Source organism: Orcinus orca, chromosome 6 (genome assembly GCF_937001465.1).
Source record: "Orcinus orca chromosome 6, mOrcOrc1.1, whole genome shotgun sequence".
Taxonomy (NCBI): Eukaryota; Metazoa; Chordata; class Mammalia; order Artiodactyla; family Delphinidae; genus Orcinus; species Orcinus orca.
Window position 1 is genome coordinate 98009354 of NC_064564.1, and position 20639 is coordinate 98029992.

The 20639-nt window shown below is 38.3% G+C and overlaps 1 protein-coding gene across 1 annotated transcript in view; it reads right to left on the minus strand.

Annotated features, from left to right (window-relative positions):
* Positions 1-20639, minus strand: part of SVEP1 (sushi, von Willebrand factor type A, EGF and pentraxin domain containing 1) — a 184273-nt gene that overhangs the window by 108070 nt on the left and 55564 nt on the right. Inside the window, exons 4-6 of the mRNA XM_004269347.4 lie at positions 11281-11439; positions 10265-10444; positions 1473-1652 (exon numbers count right to left, since the gene is read on the minus strand). Of these exons, the coding sequence (XP_004269395.1) occupies positions 1473-1652; positions 10265-10444; positions 11281-11439 (519 nt within the window). The remainder of the gene's footprint in view (positions 1-1472; positions 1653-10264; positions 10445-11280; positions 11440-20639) is intronic.

A 20639-nucleotide genomic window follows, 5' to 3' on the forward strand; every position in this document is an offset into this window, starting at 1 on the left:
ACACTTTAAATCATTACAGGGATGTACGCAATAATTTTAAAGAGAATTCTTAAAGTTTAAAGAATTTTAAAATTTTAAGTTAAACTTAATAATTAAATTTAAATTCTTTAAAGAATAACTCCAGAGTAACCTTATTAAATGTATTACATTTTTAATAAAAGACTGGGTCCCTCACAAGAAAAGCTACTCATCCATGGAGCCAGTGAAATAGATGATTCTCAGGAGTAAACATTAATATCTAGATACAAATTCTAATCTTGGGAGACAACGTTCCAACTAAAGGGATTTATTGAGATTTTTTGTTCCATTGCCAAAGCAGCCTTTTTATGGTGGACAGATCCATCATCTTCATTTAATTCTGTGAACTATCTGGAGAAGCTAACTCCCTTTGTCTTGGTTTTATGCCAACTAAGTCTGTTTGTGGTTTGGGAATCCTTGTAGCTTCTGCCTCCAGGGAAATATTATGCCTGTCAGGCCTATGTCTTTCAGTAGTCATGACAAGTATCTCATTGTTAATAAACTTTACTTGTTATTTTTATTATTAAATTATTATTTAAATATATAATACCCCCGTATAAGTTTTCTGAGCCTGCACCATGAGGGTCAACTCTAGGACTGTTACTGAACCCCTCAGTAAAGCCCAATATCCTTTCTGGTGACACCTTCCCTTATTATCAGCCCTGGATCCAATACTAGATTATACTAGAATAAACCTGTAAATCAATTTATAAAGAATAGAGATAGTTATAGTACCTAGTTTTCCCATCTAGGGTCCTGGAATACCTCAATTTATTCCCTACATATAGTTCTTCTTCCTATTTTGGAAGTTGGTTATTTAATGACTTACCTGTTAGCACTCCCAGGTATACTGTATCTGACACATCGTAAGGGTTCACTAATGGTAGTTATTATCATTTCATCATCATCATTACCATCGTTAATGTTTCAACAGTGTATAAGATGCAGCAAACTGGAAGAGCTACTGAGTTTATTCATTCTGGACCCAATTTCAGGTATGAGATGTCACAACTCTTAGTGAAGGACAAGGCAGAAAATCTTCTGATGAAAGAGAATTTTACGGCCCATCTTAACATTCACTGGTTCATAATTTTGTCCTTTCATCAACAAGGTAAAGGTAAATTGTGTTTTAAAAATTGAGGGAATTACACAGCATTTGCTGTTTAAAAATCCATCCAAATTTGCCCCAATTAAAACAAAAATCATTACCATTTGAAGCTGTAATCTTTAGGGATTCGGAAAACTGGATTGTGGTGAGAAGTCTTTTTACCAGTGGAGGGGAATAAAACTACATATGTGTTCATGTGTCTACAGCGCCATATACCTATACATATGGATGTGTATTTATACCCATAATGAGTCAGTTTTTAGTTCTAGGTCTTCACAGAAAAGAGGAGAAACCAGAGAGCAAGAGAAATGACCCATCCAAGGCACCATGCCTTCTAAGAACTTACCCACACACCGAGGTTCTAGACCATCCCACTGGGCGTTTACTTGGCAGGTAAGCCTAGCACTTCCTTCTAGTCTGTACCCTTCATCACAGGTGACCAAACACACTGTCCTATAGGACAGTTCTCCGGTAGAACAGCTGAGGCGGCCATGTTTGGGTTGGCGGAGACGAGGGCATGTTCTCGCTATGTGAAATGAAAACAATTAGATCATATTCTACTCAATGAGGACAAAGATAATAATTATAAATTTAATAAGGCCTACACATTACAAACAGTAAATAACACACCATTATATTTTGAGTTAGTATGGGATAATTAAAAGCCTATGTTTTATCAAATGCATGGCCTAAACAACATCCCTGTGTTCCACCTCTGTCTACAGGTGGGAAACTTAAGCTGTTTAAAGAGTCTGGCCCTAAATGGACAATGATGGCTGGAGACTGGGGATGGTTTACAAAGGGAGGTCCCTGCAGCCCTCAGCTGGGCATTTGCTGTGATTCTCCAGGCTACGTTCTAACAAAAGGAAGGGGTCTTTCCCAGGACAGAGATCAGGTTCACTTCCGTTTTCAGACCTCATGGGCATATCCTGGGATTTTTAATGATCCCAGACTCTTGACAGCTGCTCAGCCTCTGCAATCTTGAACTCCAGCATTCTACTCTAGCCACAATTCTGGTCCTTTTAGCTTTTTCACCCCTTTCTTCCCAGACGCTTCCTGCAAATCCTAGCTCATGATGATAATATTGACTTATGCATTACCATTGTTTTGTTTGTTTTTGCTGCTGCAGCAGAGACTGCTAGTTGCCCACCCAATAACCACTCCTCCCAGTTTTATTCAGCATAGTAACAGGCACAGCTAGAAGATAACAATTCTCCACCTCCGTCGCAACAAATGAGAGCCAGTGACATATACGCTAAGGTTGTATGGGACTTCTGGAAAAGCTTTTGAGTGGGGACTATCTCAGTTGAGAGAGTACCTTTTTTGCCTTCCCCTCTTCCTCCTTTTGTCCTGAAATACAGACATGAAGGATAGGGCCCCAGCATATTACAGGGTAAGTCTCATGCACTAAGATGGTACAGCAAAAAAATAAAAGAAGCCTGGGTCTCTGATGACAATGAGCTATCATAGCAGTTTTGGATTACCTACTTCTGTCCTTTCAGGTGAGAGAAAAACAAACCCTTAATTGTCTTATGACCTAGTTATTTGGGTCACTGATACCAGTAGGTATATGCAAACCCTAATTCCCTCTGCCCAGCATCCATTCATTTTCCCTTTGTTAATTTTCCAAGGGAAGCTCTTTCGCCTCTTTCAGCTCATGGGATTTGTATGTGTTCCAACCTTGCTCAGGGGTAGAGCCTGTGAGCCCAGATCATGTTCCCCTGGTCTGAGAAGTGACCAGGTTGCAACTGGTGATACACTTCCTTTCTCTATGGACTTTGAAACCACCATGAAAAAGGAGCTAGAAGAGTATTTACTAAGCTCTGGAGGCTGGAGAGGGCCCTGTGCCTCTGCACCACCAGCAGCAGAAGTGCCATGGGCTGTCCAGAGAACTGTGCGTTTCCCCAGCGCTGCCACTCCTGCCTCAACGCTGCATCAGAGAAGCTACAAGAAGGTACTCGGACTGCTCCTGCAGGTTCCCAAGTGACATCTGTGCTCTGAGTTCCGGCAAGAGTCTACCACCGCCTAGCCCACCCAAATCCCATAGAGCGCCTTAGAGCACATCTCAGTCAATTCCAGCAGGCCCTATATTCTTGTTCAGGACAATCGCTTCATCTACCAGGGTCATCCCCACACAGCTCTGATCCAACCCTAACACACAAACTCATGCACCTGCCCTCTGGAATACATCATCAGTCCTCAATAAATCCCGTCCTATCCTAAACTTCTCTTATGAACTTTTCCTTCCTTTCTCATCCTAGTAAAAACTCTTATTGTCTCTTATAGACAGGACCTGCTCTTTAATGCCTTCCCAGATCATTCTCTTCCTTCTTCCTAAACACCTCCAGCTCCCTGGAGGGAGGAAAAACATCCCTTCCCCCCCCCCCCACTCCCCAGTTACCTGTTGACCTTTTGGCCACTTCTCATTCTTTAATGATTTTATATTTCTCTCTCTCTCTCTCTCTCTCTCTGGTACACACGTGCGCACACACACCCACACACAAGCTGGTGATTTCATGATCTATGTAGATGATCATTCCAATACCCCAGAGTCATATTCCTTACCTCTTCTTCACCAATAACCACATCCTTCACCTTATTTCAGCCTCCCCTCCACTGCCTTATCCTCTAGACCTTGCCAGCACCAATCCACGCACCCTCCTCTGACAACGACCTCCTATCTTCCTAGATTATTCCCTCAAGAGCTTCAACTCCATCAAATTCTATACCCTACTGGAGCCTCCAATCTATTATGTGTTCTTCTTTAGGTAAAATTATCTCTAAAGAGTTTATGCTCTTTCTACACTTCTTTTCCTCCAGTTCTAGCTTAGACCCACTCAAATCAGGATTTCAAATCAGGAGAAGGAGGAAGGAGGAAGGACAGTAAAGGAGGAAAGAAAGGGGGAGAATAAGGAGAGGGGAGAAGAAAGAGAAGAGAAGGGGAGGAGAAAGGCAGGTGACAGAGAGGAAGAGGAGGGGAGCGGGAGACATGGAAGAGGATGGGGAAAGGAGAGTGCAGGGAAGGGAGAGGGAGAGGTGGGGGGCTGCAGAGACCCACGGCCGTGCACCCTTTCAGTCAGATGGCATGTACATCCTGGTCATAAACAGAGATACGGAGAGCACAAGTCAGTGGATTCTTGTTGAATATGCCAACAGATGGGCGCGGATACTCATTTTAATAGCTTACAGATATAATCCAATAAGCATCAGGCATTGTACGAAAAGCAAAAACCCCTGCAAAGAACAAATCTCACTTTTCTCTCAGATAACACTCCTACAACACTAAAGGCCACAAGACAACAGAGAGATCTCTAAATATTTTTGAACAAAATCACTTGGGACTCAAGAACTTTGTTGAGACTCTGGGTAAGATGTCTTTTTCCTTCTTTTATGCATTTGCCAATTTTTCATATGAAGCATGCAGTTACTTATGATGAAAGCTTAACTTTAAAATAATAGGAAAGGAAGTTGGGGTAAAATATTCAGTGCATATTCAACTGAAGTCACGGTTTCACAGAATCTACTCTGAAGGAACCCATTCAAATTATATTAGTTGGCAGAACATAAATATTGGGTGCATGAAATATTCATTTAGGATTGATTACTCCTGAGAGAAAATTCAAGAATTAGATTAGAAGTTAAACCATAAGCCCTCGCCTTTCAATCACTGGGATGGTTTGGACCAAAGTCAACTATTAATGACAAATTAGCAGAATTATTTTGCCTTCCACGTTTTGATTTTTATTGAGTGTGTCCACCATGTAAGTAGAATCTTTATTGAGTGTATCCATCAAGGGTGTAGAAATATTTTGCCTCCCATATTTTGACTTTTCTTGAGGGCACTCATCAGGTGTAGCACAATACCAAGAGCCAGGTAGGATTAAAAGTGAATGAGACAAATTACTATGATCAAGATATAGAAAATCTAGAAAACCATATTAAACAACTGCTTTTGATCCAGTAAACTGCTGAAATGACTCCATCTTTCCAACTTGAGAGGAAATGAACTTGCAACATCTCTCAAGAGAACTGATAGTAAATTAGAGCTGGTGTTTCATACATATGCAAATTACATTGCTTCTCAAGTGTTGGTTTTAATAAACTTTCACTGCTCCTCAGGGAAAACAAAGCATATGTAATAATTCCTATTTAGTTCTTAAACATTTTATACTCCTTTTCAACCAAGAATGACCATTTTTATCATTTTTGATAGGAACATGCTTATTTATGAGTTTCAACTTCAAAAATATTTTTATTTCCATAAGCTGAAAACTTCTGCAATAAACGTTTGACTGACATTCATGTTAAAGCAATCCTTAAATATTTATTTAGTCTTTTTAGAAAACAGCAATTTAGTCTTTCAAGAGAATGGTCTGCTAGGTAGCAGACAATGTGAGAACTTGATCTGGTTCTCAGTGGAAAGACTCGTTAGATTTTTTTCTCAGATTTCCACTTCCTGTCACTCTCCCAATTTTGACAGCTTCTATACTGAAAAGAAAATAAATCTGATGTGAAATGCAGGGTTCTCACTGTTGCCTGAACGTTTTTCTCAGGAAAAACACTATCACAAAATTGACTTTACTTTCATGTTGTGGTTTAGCTAGTTATCACTGAGAAACCACAAAGGAATCCTTACTAGTTTAGAAAGGAATGTGTAATTCAGATAAAATTCAGAGCGTAAGTGTTTTAATGAAGAATGTATAGGAGGAATACGAATCAAGACTATTAGTTATTATTTAACCCTACAAAACATTTAGGATGTAACATGAAATTTGTAAAAGGCTTTACATTTTACACTGGTCTTTCATTTCTGCCTCACTTTTAGAAAGATTTTCAAGAAAAAAAAATAAACTTATCCTCTGTCTTTATAATTAGATTTAAATTAGACCTGTAAAATGCTTCTTTCTCCACACTACCCCTCCTGAAACAGAAGTGAATTCCCACATAACTGCCATATTGCACCGAATCCCAGACGCCCCAATTGTAAGGCACAACATTATTTTATAAGCTGCTAATAAAGAAACAGTAATGTCTGTGAAAGGATTTAACGCCACGGTTGTTGAGGTACATCTCAGTTTTAGGATGTTAAGATGTGGGGGGAAAAGTGTTTTTGAATTAATGAATTATGGTATATGTTTCACAGAACAATACCTCAAGTACAGGCAGACCTCAGAGATATTGCAGGCTCAGTTCCAGACCACCAAATACAGTGACTATTGCAGTAAAGCAAGTCCCACGATTTTTTTGGTTTCCCAGTGCATATAAAAGTTATGTTTAGGGCTTCCCTGGTGGCGCACTGGTTGAGAGTCCGCCTGCCGATGCAGCGGACACGGGTTCGTGCCCCGGTCCGGGAAGATCCCACATGCTGTGGAGCAGCTGGGCCCGTGAGCCATGGCCACTGGGCCTGCGCATCCAGAGCCTGTGCTCCGCAACGGGAGAGGCCACAACAGTGAGAGGACCGCGTACCACCAAAAAAAAAAAAAAAAAAAGTTATGTTTACACTATACTGTAGTCTATTAAGTGTGCAAATTAGCATTATTCTAAAAACCAATATATGCCCATTACTCAAAAACAGTTTATTGCTAAAAAATGCTAACCATCATCTGACAACGTGGGGTTGTTATCAGTACAAACCTTCAATTTGTAAAAACTGCAACATCAGCAAAGCAAAATAAAGCAAAGCTCAGTAAAACGAAGTATGTCTATAACTAAATCCTTTAATGAGGAGCCAGAGGAAGAGCCTGACTTAGTACCTTCATTCAGGACAACTTCGTTCACTGGTAAGTTAGGGAGTAGCTTTTTGGAGGTGAAGTTAAAGGGAGCTCAGAAAAGTTCACATCCTGGAGCATCGCTCTTATTTTGATTAAAGTTATTTTACTTATACGGGGACATCAATGCAAACTGCATAAAAGACAACAAGCCTGCTTTTTAAAAATGGGACTGCATAATGGGAAGTGACACAAGCAGACTGTCAGTGTATCTATTTGTCAATGTACCTATCCATATCATTTACCAGAAGTATAACCAAGGATTAGCTGGGGTGGGGGAAGATACGTTCTGTGCTCATAATGAGCTCACAGACCAGCAGAGGTGATCGACGAGTTAATTAATTAAAGTAAGTAGGGTGGTTTGTATTGTAACAAGTTGGTTAAGCTGGGAAACACTGTCAGAATCCCCTTATTGTGGGCCAGTTTAGGGTTGATCAAAAGAAGAACATGCACTTGATCTTGGAAGGCGAAGAGAGGCAGTGACCACTGCAGGCAGAATCAGCAATGGACAAGTGCACACGTGCATAGTAGGTTGTCTTTGGTCACCTCCACTCCACATCCCAATTGCTGACCCTGTTGACCCAAGGTGGCCCCAAGCTCACTGCTGGGTTCTTGGATGTAGAGCATCAGGGCATGGTTACAGCGAGATAAAGCTTCTCTTAGACTTCCCAACGTACTTCTCCCTTGTGGTTCCACTTCAGCAGCTGGGTGGGCTTGGATTCTCAGACTGAACTGGTAGTAACTCCTCTGATCCTCCAATTTCTCTTCTGGACCTTCCACTTCCCAGCTCCTTCCAAAATCGTGTAAGGTCTGATTCTTAAAATAAGTTCCTTATTCTATAGCACAGATGGTGTATTTCCTGGGCTTCCCTGACTGACCCTCACACACAAAGCGCAAGGGCTAGAATGCGGGTAGGACAGGTTTGTGGATGCACATACAGAGGTTAGGGGTCATCCCATCCCAGATGAGAAGGTCAGCGACAGGGAGGGCTTATATACAGGGACCAAAGGAATGACTGGACAATCAAGGCTGTTGAAACAACTTGCAAACGGATGGCTTCCTGAGAGGGCATGGCCATTTCTTAAGGCTTTAGTGTAGGATTCGAGGCTCAGGATGGAGACTGTAGAGGATTAAAGAGGCAAGGGCCAGACCTTATCCTAAAGGGGTTGTCTGCCTGATTTTCTCACTCTTCTTTGGAAGGTCAGTAAGTGGAAAGTTAAAATGTCATGTTTTCTACCTTCTGCCATGAGGTATTTGGAAGAAGGGGTAGAGGTTTTACAAAGAACTTAATAACTATGTAACTTTACAGGAATATTTCTAAGAGGTTCCTATGATCAACCTTTTCAGTAATAGGCTTTTTACCCTTTGAGACTGTACGACTAAGAATGTCTTTGCTTTGCTTTCCCACATAAACAATAGCTTGTCGGAGTTTAGAAATCTAGGGTCTAATTCTTTTCTTTCAGAATTCAGGAAACATACTCTTATCTTCTAACATTTAGAATGGCTAATAACGGGCTCAAGGCAAGTCTGATTCCCTTTCCTTTATAGGTAATATTATTTCTAACTGTGAAACAGGCCCAATTTTCTAATTTTTCCAGGGCTTTCAGAAGTTTCAATAAGATTATTTCCAGACATGGATCTGTTTTCTATAATTTGTTTTCTGGCACCCAGTAAGTGATTTTAAGTTGACTATCAAAGATTTCAGTCATGTGTATTTTCAAGATTTCAGCTTGCGGTTATATTCTTTGATCTTCTATTAGTGCTTCTCCTCCACTCCATTCTCTCTCTGGATTCCTAATCTGTGAAGAGTCTATTTCCTGTGACTATTCTTGTGTCATTTTATTCTTTCATCTTTTTTCTAATCTTTCAAATGTTGCTCTACTTTCAGAAGGATTTCTTGCGTTGATTTTCTAACTTATTAATTTGGCTTTTGACTATGTCTGTTTATTGTGCCAGCAACCTTTTGCTTCTCCCTAAGATACCTTCCTCCTCTCAGATTTCTCCCATTTCTTGGAATCCTAATCTTATTTTACCAATGTAATTGCCTTTGAATCTCTGTGATTCCATTTTTCTCCCCTCTTCTTTCAGATCTCCCTTGTTCAATTTGCTGATTCCTTCTCTTTTTGTTAAGTAGAGATAAGGGTCTGGACTGGGACCTGATTTAAGCAAATTCATATTCATAGATGAGTTCAGTATTGGTAGCCGATTAATACAAACAGTGAAATGTCTCCTGGGGTTCACAAATGACCGTGAAGTTGTGAGTAGGTTGGCTTCCCTTATGGGTGTGGGAGCTAAGAGAAGACTAGAAGACAGAACTTCTTACCCTACTCCAGTGAGCTGGGTGATACAGGGTCTTGGAACAGTCAAAGCCTCAGCAAACTATATTGCCAAAGGATGCCTAGGGGATGTGTTGGGGGTCATGTTGCCAGATTTAGCATAAAAACAAACAAATGAGGATATCCAGTTAAATTTGAATTTCAGAAAAGCAACAAATAATTCTTTGTATAAGAAGGTCTCCAGTCTTGTATGGGACTTACTTATACTAAAAAGTTATTTGTTGTTTATCTAAAATTTGAATCTAAACGGGTGTCCTGTATTTCACCTGGCAACCCGAGGTGACGGGGGGAATACTGTATTCAGAAGCTTCACGGGCAGGGATTCTCAAGTCCTTTGGCTTGTCCCCCTCTCTTCTTAGAGAGCCTTCTCTTTCAACCCAATTTGTGGAACCCTAGGAAGTTGGCCATGCAGTGGTCGTAAGAAGTAGGAAAGTAGGTCTTGGAGACGGCAAGAGTGGAAGCGAATTAAGGTACTCTCAATTTTGCTTGTCGTTCCTCTGTATCTGATGTGGGAGCCTCAGGTTCTATCTATGGTACTGCCCCCTTTTCTGTTGGCCTGATGAGGCTCTTTGGGATGTCACTTTAGCAAACTCCCACTTTCTGTGGCATGCTGTCTATTCAAAGTGAAGGCTGGGGATGTATACGTTGGCTAACTACTCTTGTCACAGGATACTGGTGTGGTCGTTGGAGCCCTACAATCAAAGTAGACATCAAAGCCGCACACTGACCATCCCCAAACTCTCCCTGGACCCTGTCTTGGCTGCTTGAAATCTGAGGTTTAAGGTAACCTGTCCATTTCTTTCCCAGGCAGGCCTTTGCTTGTTCATAAAAGAAACACAAAGGGCATAGTTTATGATGATGTGGTCAACTGAACTTAGTAGTTCTGACTTCAAACCTCCTGTAATTTTTTCTCTTTCTGTGGTCTATGGTCTATGAAATCAAAAGAAACAAAGAATCTAGTAGTCCATTAGAGTTTAAGTTGAGGGCGTCGAGCAAGACAATCAATAAACAACGTGAATTGGCAGCCTGCATACCTCTGCAGGAGCTCTCAGAGCCGGACCACAAACCATCGGGCAGACACAAGAAGATGCTGCTTCCCACGAGGTCGAACCCGGGGTGACATCGGACCCCACAGGCTGCATTGAAGTGGCTGTTGCAAGTGTTCTGGATAAAGTAACCATTTTCAGGAGGCTTCAGGGCAGGGCAGCGGACAACTAACATTTACAGGGAGAAGAGTAAAAAGCAAAGTGAGTCTCTGTCTATAAAGCATCCTCCCCCCCACCCCCGCTTCTTCTTTTCCGGTCAAGAGGACATTGTATACACAGAGCTAAATTATCAACAGCATTCCCATTTACTGCATATGAATTCCTAAGAGCGCATTTGGAAGAAGAACACTTACGGCTCATGCTTACTAGGTATTTGCTTCCAGTTAAGTTTAAAAACAGACTAAATATTATGGTTTAAGCTTAGAAATTTTAAAATCTTGATATCTATGTGGATACGAAATTTTCTAGTTCTTGACCCTCATATGTCATTAGCTATTTTCCTTCTCAGTTAGAGTGGCATAAAATAAAGAACAAATAAGTCCAGCAAAGCATGTCTGCCACAAATCCCAAGAGCCACAGCTTTGACTAATTAAATACTTTTCATTTTTGATATGAATAATATCAAAGTACTTTACTTATAAAAATATTTTCTTTAAATGGATGTAACCATCACCAGAGCCCAAACTAGCTCATTTGTTATTCAAATTTGCTGTTAAATTTGTGACTTCTCTCTCTTAGATTCATTTTAGATCTTTTCCGATACTAAATCTGTTTTCATAGTCACATTACTTGTGGAGTCTCAGATCTCCTTTCTCTGGAGCAAGATGTGGATATGTTCAGTGATAAGGAATGCTAGATGATAAAAACAAAGAATTCCCCCCAAATAAGATTAGAGGAAGGAATATTAAAGACCATGCCCAATTAATTGGATGAAAACACCGGCATTACTTCCCTAAAAGAGATCAGCTTTTATATTTCCTATCTGCCAGTGGTGGGATCCGTACCTTTGCAGGTCTGGCCAGATGCCCGGTACCCCTCCTTGCAGACACAGTCTTCAGGGGAAGTACTTCCAGGTGGAGAAGTGTGATTTTCATCAGGACATGGAAGGCACGTGCTGATTCCTCCTGGTGAACCTTCTGGTTTGTATGTCCCGGATGGGCAAGCTGTGGGTAAGCCAGGGAAACCCATTTTATGTGGGGTACATCAATGGACAGTTAACAACATTTTGGAAACTGATTAGGGGGGTAAAGTCCCAAACAATAATCGTATAATTCAAGCAAGGAGAGAAACCAAGATTTTTTTAAAAGATTGATATAGTTGGCTATTTGCAGGTAATGAAGTGGCCTCTTTGATGTCCCACAATTAGTTACAATCACAACACATCATGGCATGCTACGGCTGGGCTTATTTGTGGGAAAATTCAAAACAGCAATGTACGTAAATGGACTAAAAGGCATCAATGATACTCAACGCGTAAAAACATCGTGCTAAAGACAGTATACCCCATATTCCATCAACCCCCCCAACCTGTGCAGCTGCACCTCCCCCATTGTGTCCCCCAACACTCACTCCTAGCAGAACAGAACAGTTGTAGATATGCAAAAAGCACTGGGCCCCTTGTTTCGGTTCAAAGCACTGGACAAAGGGTGAGGAGAAAGTAAAGGGCTTGAGGGAAATGATCCTACTGATGGGAAATAAGCCTTTTGAAGAAAAAAAGAATCACAGACCCTGCTTTTCCCAGGCTCAAGGAAAAAAAAAAAAAAAGATGAAAAGCGGGATCTGATTGACCTTGCTTCATATCTTCCCTCTGCACTGACAATGCGGCATTGAATCTGTACTTACTCTCCCTGGAGTTACACATCTGTAAAGTAACTCACAATTAAGAATTCAACAACAGAGAAACTGTGGAATAAAGAGACTTGCAATACTTAATAAAGCCAAACAAATGTAGTGTAGTCAAGTATGCATTAGATTATTTAAAAAAATAGTAGCAACCAAGGAATGTGCACTTATGTGGTGATACTTGATATAAATTATCTCCTTTAATCCTCACAGTATTAATAAGTAGTATTAATAATTACTAATATTTTTATTGATAAGTACATTACTTTTATTAGGATTGTGTCTATTTTAAAGAGAGAATGGAGGCTTAGAGTAATTTGATGATTTGACTAAAGTTACTCAGTTAACAGGTGATAGCGCTAGGAGATTTTTTTAGCATTTAACATTGGTTTATTACATTTTTATGCTGAAATTCAAAATCACATTTATCTTGTTTGTAATTAGTAAGTCAAATATTTTTAAATGGTAGTACACTCCTTTCTTCTTCCTACTGTCATTTGTTTAAGGCCTGTTTCCAGGTAGACAAGCTCTGGCTTGTTTATCTTTTTCAAAGACTTTTTTTTAGGTTTACAACAAAATTGAGATAAAGATTAGAGCTAGAATTTTAAAGCAGATATTTACATAGCATTCACTATGTCCCAGGGACTGTTCTATATATTTTATAAATATTATCTGTTTATCCATTTAAGAACCTATGAAGTAATAAATATTATTAACCTCATTTTACAGATGAGAAAACTAAGGAACTAAGAGGTGTTCTAACTTGCCAAAGTTACACAGTAAGTGACAAAGCTGGGGTTTAAACCAAGAGAACTGGGATCCAGAGGCCATGTTCTTTACTACTACATGTTCTATGTCTCAAACCCAGGTCTCCTGGATGCAAAAGTCCTTGTTTTAACAACTAAACTATGCTAAAAACAGAAGAAATCATTATTGAGAGAGAAGACTCGTAATATAATGTAATTTTTAGAAAAAAATCATGCTTCTAACATTCTTGATTATATTTAAAAACAGAAGAGAACATTTTCCCATGTATATAGTAGAAAATTCCAGAATTGATAAAGCTGTAGCTATTTAAGAATGAGAGAAACATTTGTAGGAAAGTTATAATGATGTGTGACTTACAAAAAATACTTCAGCAGAAAAAAAGGGAACATTACTTCAAAGCATCATAGCATTAAATACTGAATTATTATTGAATTATTCATATTTCTGAATATTCCTTTTTATAAAAAGTTCAGTAAATATTGGCACAGATCTTCAGGAAGATGCAGGACAACACTGTATCCTTTGAACAGAAGGCAGCAGCTATAGGAGAAAATGATTAAGATAAACACACAAATGGAAAAGAAAACATAAACTGTAACAGCAAGATTAAAACTGTTGTTGGAGGCAGTAAAAAGAAGCCAGAAAATACCAGAACAACACAAGTAAAAGCTGTGATATTAATGCAAGAAAATATTCCTTACTTGAAGTTTCAGGGCAATAAAAACTCATCAAGTTCCCAGCAAAATTAATAAAAAGTGATTAACACCCAAAACAAAGGGAAAGTATGACAAGTGTTTAGGAAAGAAAAACAAAATAAATGGGGAAATCAAACTGACATTTCATTTCTCCTGTGCAAAAACAAATGCCATGAAAAAAGAATGAAATAAGATATACAGCTATGTGGAAAAAATATTATGAACCCAAAACTCTATATCTGGGCAAGCTACTGGTAAATATGAGGGAAGAGAAAGACATTTGAGAATGTGCATGACTTCTGGAAATCAAGATGTATTTCACTGATTGAAAAGAAATCAACATAAAGAACTCAAGTATGAGGAAAAAAATGGTATTCAATAAATCACTTGAGATTAAGAAAGTAGTGGGACATACCATATATTGCTAAATATCTTGCTAAAATAATTGTAAAAATTATGAAATAGCAAATAAAGCCCCTTAAAAAGAAAAACATATGATCTAAGGGAAAAAAATAATAATCTTTACATATTATAAAGAAAAAACGTTTAAAGTCTGAGGGAAACGGGGGATGGTTGGGAAGAGGAAAAGATAAAGTTCTCATTTCCTTTCATATATATCAATATGAAAAAACTGAAAGAAAAACACAGGTTCAATTTGTACACAAAAAATTCACATAACTATGAATAGAAAAAGAATGCATAACCTCCAAATCAGTGGAAGAGAAAAAAACCCAAATAACAAAGGTAGAAAAACATAGCTACTAAACAACCAATGGATTACTGAAGAAATCCAAGAGGAAATCAAAATATACCTAGAGACAAATGAAAACAAAATCACAATGATCCAAAACCTATGGGATGCAGCAAAAGCAGTTCAAAGAGGCAAGTCCATAGCAATACAATCTTACCTCAGGAAACAAGAAAAATCACAAATAAACAACCTAACCTTACATCTAAAGCAACTAGAGAAAGAAGAGCAAACAAAACCCAAAGTTAGCAGAGGGAAAGAAATTATAAAGATCAGAGCAGAAATAAATGGATTAGAGAACAAGAAAACAGTAGAAATGATCAATGAAACTAAAAGCTGGTTCTTTGAAAAGATAAACAAAATGGATAAACCTTTAGCAAGACTCATCAAGAAAAAAAAAGGAGAGGGCTCAAATCAATAAAATTAGGAATGAAAAAGGAGAAGTTACAATGGACAACACAGAAATACAAAGGATCATAAGAGACTACTACAAGGAACTGTGTGCCAATAAAATGGACAACTTAGAAGAAATGGACAAATTCTTAGAAACGTACAATCTCCCAAGACTGAACCAGGAAGCAACAGAAAATATGAACAGACCAACCACAAGTACTGAAATTGAAACCGTGATTAAAAACTCTCAACAAGCAAAAGTCTAGGACCAGATGGCTTCACAGGCGAATTCTATCAAACATTTAGAGAAGAGTTAACACCTCTCCTTCTGAAACTATTCCAAAAAATTGCAGAGGAAGGAACACTCCTGAACTCATTCTATGAGGCCACCATCACCCTGATACCAAAACTAGATAAAGATACCACAAAAAAAGAAAATTATAGGCCAATATCACTGATGAACATAGATGCCAAAATCCTCAACAAAATACCAGCAACCCAAATCCAACAATACATTGAAAGGATCATACACCATGAGCAAGTGGGATTTATCCCAGGGATGCAAGGATTTTTCGATATCCACAAGTCAAACAATGTGCTATACCACATCAACAAATTGAAGAATAAAAACCATATGATCATCTCAACAGATGCAGAAAAAGCTTTTAACAAAATTCAACAGCAATTTGTGATAAAAACTCTCCAGAAAATGGGCACAGAGGGAACATACCTCAACATAATAAAGGCCATATATGACAAACCTACAGCTAACATCATACTCAGTGGTGAAAAGCTGAAAGCATTTCCTCTAAGATCAGGAACAAGACAAGGATGTCCACTCTCACCACTTTTATTCAACATAGTTTTGGAAGTCCTAGCCACGCAATCAGAGAAGAAAAAGAAATAAAAGGAATCCAAATTGGAAAAGAAGACATAAAACTGTCACTGTTTGCAGATGACATGATACTATACATAGAAAATCCTAAAAATGCTACCAGAAAATTACTAGAGCTCATCAATGAATTTGGTAAAGTTGCACGATACAAAATTAATATACAGAAATCTGTTGCATTTCTACACACTAACAACAAAAGATCAGAAAGAGAAATTTTAAAAAAATCCTATTTACCATTGCATCAAAAAGAATAAAATACCTAGATAAACCTACCTAAGGAGACAAAAGACCTGTACTCTGAAAGCTATACGATGCTGATGAAAGAAACTGCAGACGACACAAACAGATGGAAACATATACCATGTTCTTGGATTGGAAGAATCAATATTGTTAAAATGACTATACTACCCAAGGCAATCTACAGATTCAATGCAATCCCTATCAAATTACCAATGGCATTTTTCACAGAACTAGATCAAAAAATCTTAAAATTTGTATAGAGACACAAAAGACCCCCAAATAGCCAAAGCAATCTTGACAAAGAAAAACAGAGCTGGAGGAATCAGGCTCCCTGACTTCAGATTATACTACAAAGCCACAGTCATCAAAACAGCATGGTACTGGCACAAAAACAGAAATATAGACCAATGGAACAGGACAGAAAGCCAGAAATAAACCCACGCACCCATGGTCATTTAATCTATGACAAAGGAGGCAAGAGTACAATGGAGAAAAGACAGTCTCTTCAATAAACGGTGTTGGGAAAATTGAACAACTACATGTAAAAAAACAAAACTAGAACATTCTTTAACACTATACATAAAAATAAACTCAAAAGCCCTAAATGTAAGACCAGATAGTATAAAACTCTTAGAGAAAAACATAGGCAGAACATTATTTGACATAAATCACAGCAATATCTTTTTTGATCTGTCTCCCAGAGTAATGGAAGTAAAAACAAAAATAAACAAATGGGACCAAATTAAACTTGAAAGCTTTTGCACAGCAAAGGAAACCACAACAAAATAAAAAGACAACCCACAGAATGGGAGAAAATATTCGCAAATGATGTGACTGACAAGGGATTAGTCTCCAAAATTTACAAACAGCTCAAGTGGCTCAATATCCAAAAAACAAACAACCCAATCAAAAAATGGGCAGAAGACCTAAATAGACATTTCTCCTAAGAAGATATATAGATGGCCAAGAGGGACAAGAAAAGATGCTCAACATCACTAATTATTAGAGAAATGCAAATCAAAACTACAATGAGATTACCTCACACCAGTCAGAACGGCCATCATCAAATGGACAGTAAATGCTGGAGAGGGTGTGGAGAAAAGGGAACCGTCCTACACTGTTGGTGGGAATATAAATTGGTACAGCCGCTATGGAGAACAGTATGGCGGTTTCTTAAAAAACTAAAAATAGAGTTACCATATGATCCAGCAATCCCACTCCTGGCATTTATCTGGAGAAAAACATGGTTTGGGGCTTCCCTGGTGGTGCAGTGGTTGAGAGTCTGCCTGCCGATGTAGGGAACACGGGTTTGTGCCCCGGTCCGGGGAGATCCCACATGCTGTGGAGCGGCTGGGCCCGTGAGCCATGGCCTCTGAGCCTGTGCATCCGGAGCCTGTGCTCCGCAATGGGAGAAGCCACACTGGTGAGAGGCCCACGTACCGCAAAAAAAAAAAAAAGAAAGAAAAAAACATGGTTCAAAAGGATACATGCACCCCAGTGTTCACTGCAGCACTGTTTACAATAGCCAAGACATGGATGCAACCTAAATGTCCATCGACAGATGAATGGATAAGGAAGACGTGGTACATATGTACAATGGAATATTACTCAGCCATTAAAAAGAATGAAATAATGCCATTTATAGCAACATGGATGGACCTGGAGATTATCATACTAAGTGAAATAAGTCAGACAGAAAAAGACAAATATCATATGATATCGCTTATATGCGGAATCTAACAAAATGATACAAATGAACTTATTTACATAACAGACTCACAGACTTAGAGAATGAACTTATGGTTACCGGGGGGAAAGGTAGGGGGAAGGGATAGACTGGGAGTTTGGGACTGTCATGTACACACTGCTGTATTTAAAACAGATAACCAACAAGGACCTACCGTAAAAAAAAAAAAGTTAAAAAATTTTTAAAAATTAAAAAAAAGAAAAACAGAACAAGAAGATAAATAGCAGAAAGAATTTATAACAAAATGTCATTAACTAAGGTAATGGAAGTAAAACCAAATATATCAGTTATCATCAATAATAGTAATGGGTTAATTTAACCCTGCTGATAAGGTATAAACTTAAAAACAAGCCAGAGATACAGGTTAAAAATAGTTGGATGTTAAAATATATGTTAAATATTTCAAAAAATTTTCAGGAAGCAAACAAATTAGTACCTTAAGGAGAAATAAAAGCTTAACACATAAAGAGCTTTTTCTAATATATGAAAAAGATAGGAATACTTCAATAGAAAAGTTGACAAAGAACAAAAGCTGGAAATTTACTAAAGAAGAAATGAAAATGACCTATAATAGTAGGATACACTGTCTAACCTCACTTATAATGAAAAATGCAAATTGATGACTACTTTTTAATTTGGAAAAATTTTTAATGGATGTTAGTACCCACTGCTGGCAGGCATGTGGGCAAACAGGCTCTCTCAAACTCTGTAGGGCAACCTGAGGGTAGACACCAAAAGCCTCAAGTGGAGCTTTCCCTTTGATATAGCATTTCATTTCTAATAATTTGTCCGAGTGAAAGTAAACATTTTTTACCTACACATATAAGTATGTATAATTATTGTCTGTCATTACACAGCACTGGAAACCAAGAAAAATGTCAAGAGATGGGGGGTTTCTTAAATTCTTATGACAAATCCATCAAATGGTATATTAGCCATAAAAACAGAATTCTTGACATGGAAGGTCAATCAAATTGTGTAGCTGAGTGTAAAAAAAACACATGTTTCAAACACCATATGTATTGTATGATCTTCTGGCTAATGAATGCATAAAATTCTATAATGTTATGAATACATGACATATATTCATGGTAGAATTATGAGCCTTCCCAGTTTGTTTATTTTTGCTGATTTACATTTTCTTGTTTTGTTATACTGAATAGGTATTGTGCAAAAACATTAAAAGTAAATAAAAATTATGCATAAAAGAAAGTCATTGTCTCAAATGCTGTATTTCATTTCACAGTTATTGGTTCTCTGACCTCAGAGATCACTTTGATTCCTACTTCTCCCTCCATCTCCTTCAATATCCAAATTGAAATCATGTTGTTTGGGTTTTACTCCTTAAAAACCCTCAGCATTTCGCCTATCCCTCCATCTGCATCGCTCCTATCTTAGACAGGAACTCCTTACCTCTCTTCCAGGTTTTTACAAAGCCCTTTCACTGGTTCCCTCAACCTTCATCTCTACTCTTTAATCCATCTTAGATGTTGCTGCCTGAACATCTTTCTAAAATATAAATGTGATCAAAGCATTTTCTATCAAAAACTGCACCAACAGGATGAGGCCCTCTCTCTTTACTCTGATCTATTGGGTTGGCCAAAAAGTTCTTTTGGGTTTTTCTGTAATTCTTTGATCCATCTATAACTTTCCCCTGTCTGCTACAATGAACCAGTGAACTCCATATCCTGATCAGAAGCTGCTTCAGAATCAAGCAGAGACTAGTTTTGCAGCACACCTCCCCGACCTCAGTTTACTGGACTTGGGAGTTTGACCAATTTACTTAATTTTTCTGAGACTTTGTTTCTTCGCGTGTAATATTAGTAGTACTTGCCTTATAAATCTGTTGTTAGGATTAATTGAAATAATGTGAGTAAAGCAACAATGCCGGGCATGTAGTTGGCATTCAGTAAATGTTAGAATAATGTCCCCAACTCTTAATTTTCTCAACTATAAAAGAGACAGTTATACTTTTTTTATGGCTTGCTGTGCCCAGTAGATGCTCTGGTGCTTGGTAAATATTATCTCCCTCTCTTTCCCTTTCCTATCTTCCACTTAGCTTCTGCCTTGGCATATGCTTTCCTTTCTCTAAATGAACCTCCAGTATCCTTCAAGACTAACTTGTTCTTCAAAGCTTCTCTAACTTTTTCAGACCGATATTGTTACCTTCATTTCTGTGCCTCAGAGCACATTACCCCCACCTCTGTTCTGGCACATATCACACTGTGGGTAACATACGCACTTGTCTCTTTCTCTCCATGGGGAACACACTCTTGTAAGTTCAGGGAGTCTTCCAGTCATCTGACCCAGCCATTGCCCATCCCATTGCCCGAACCGGCAGTCACTCAGTCAAAGGAGGGCAGGAGAAAACAAGCTCTATTGGAAGTGAAGGATGGGTTAGTGTGGAGGAAGGACCAAAGTCAGAGGGAGTAACAACAGGGTGGAGTGAAAGGACGTTAGACTAGGAGTCAAGACAACTGAGTTGCTATCCTGGCTGCTCCACTAACAAGCTACGGGGTCACTGGCAAGTGATTTTTTAAAAAGTTTTCCTACAAAATACAGAGGTTACATTTAATGATGGCTATGACCTTTCCAATGCTAACATTTGATGATTCTATAAATAGAATAATACTAAAAAGTTTAATAAACTTTTCATATGAACAGATTTTACCTACAGATTTTATAATTTATTTAAAAAATAATATTACATAAAAAGGAGCTAATTTTACACCATTACTCTCCAAAACCTTTTGAGTAATCAAGAATTTACAACACTGGAGAACAGTACTTTGGATAAAAATATCCAAAAATACATTTGGAAACATATTGTGAAATTCATAATGGTAATGGAAAACAGATTTTAGGAGAACTATTTAAAGGCATTGCACAACTCTAGTGGGAGAGGTGTAATCAACTTCTTTGATTCCCAACGGGGGGAAATTCCTCATCTAAAACCAAGCAAAAGTTGAAAAGATGAAATTAACTGTGGTTTGAAAAAGTTCCACAAGTGATGGTAAAGGGCTAGGGTACAATTT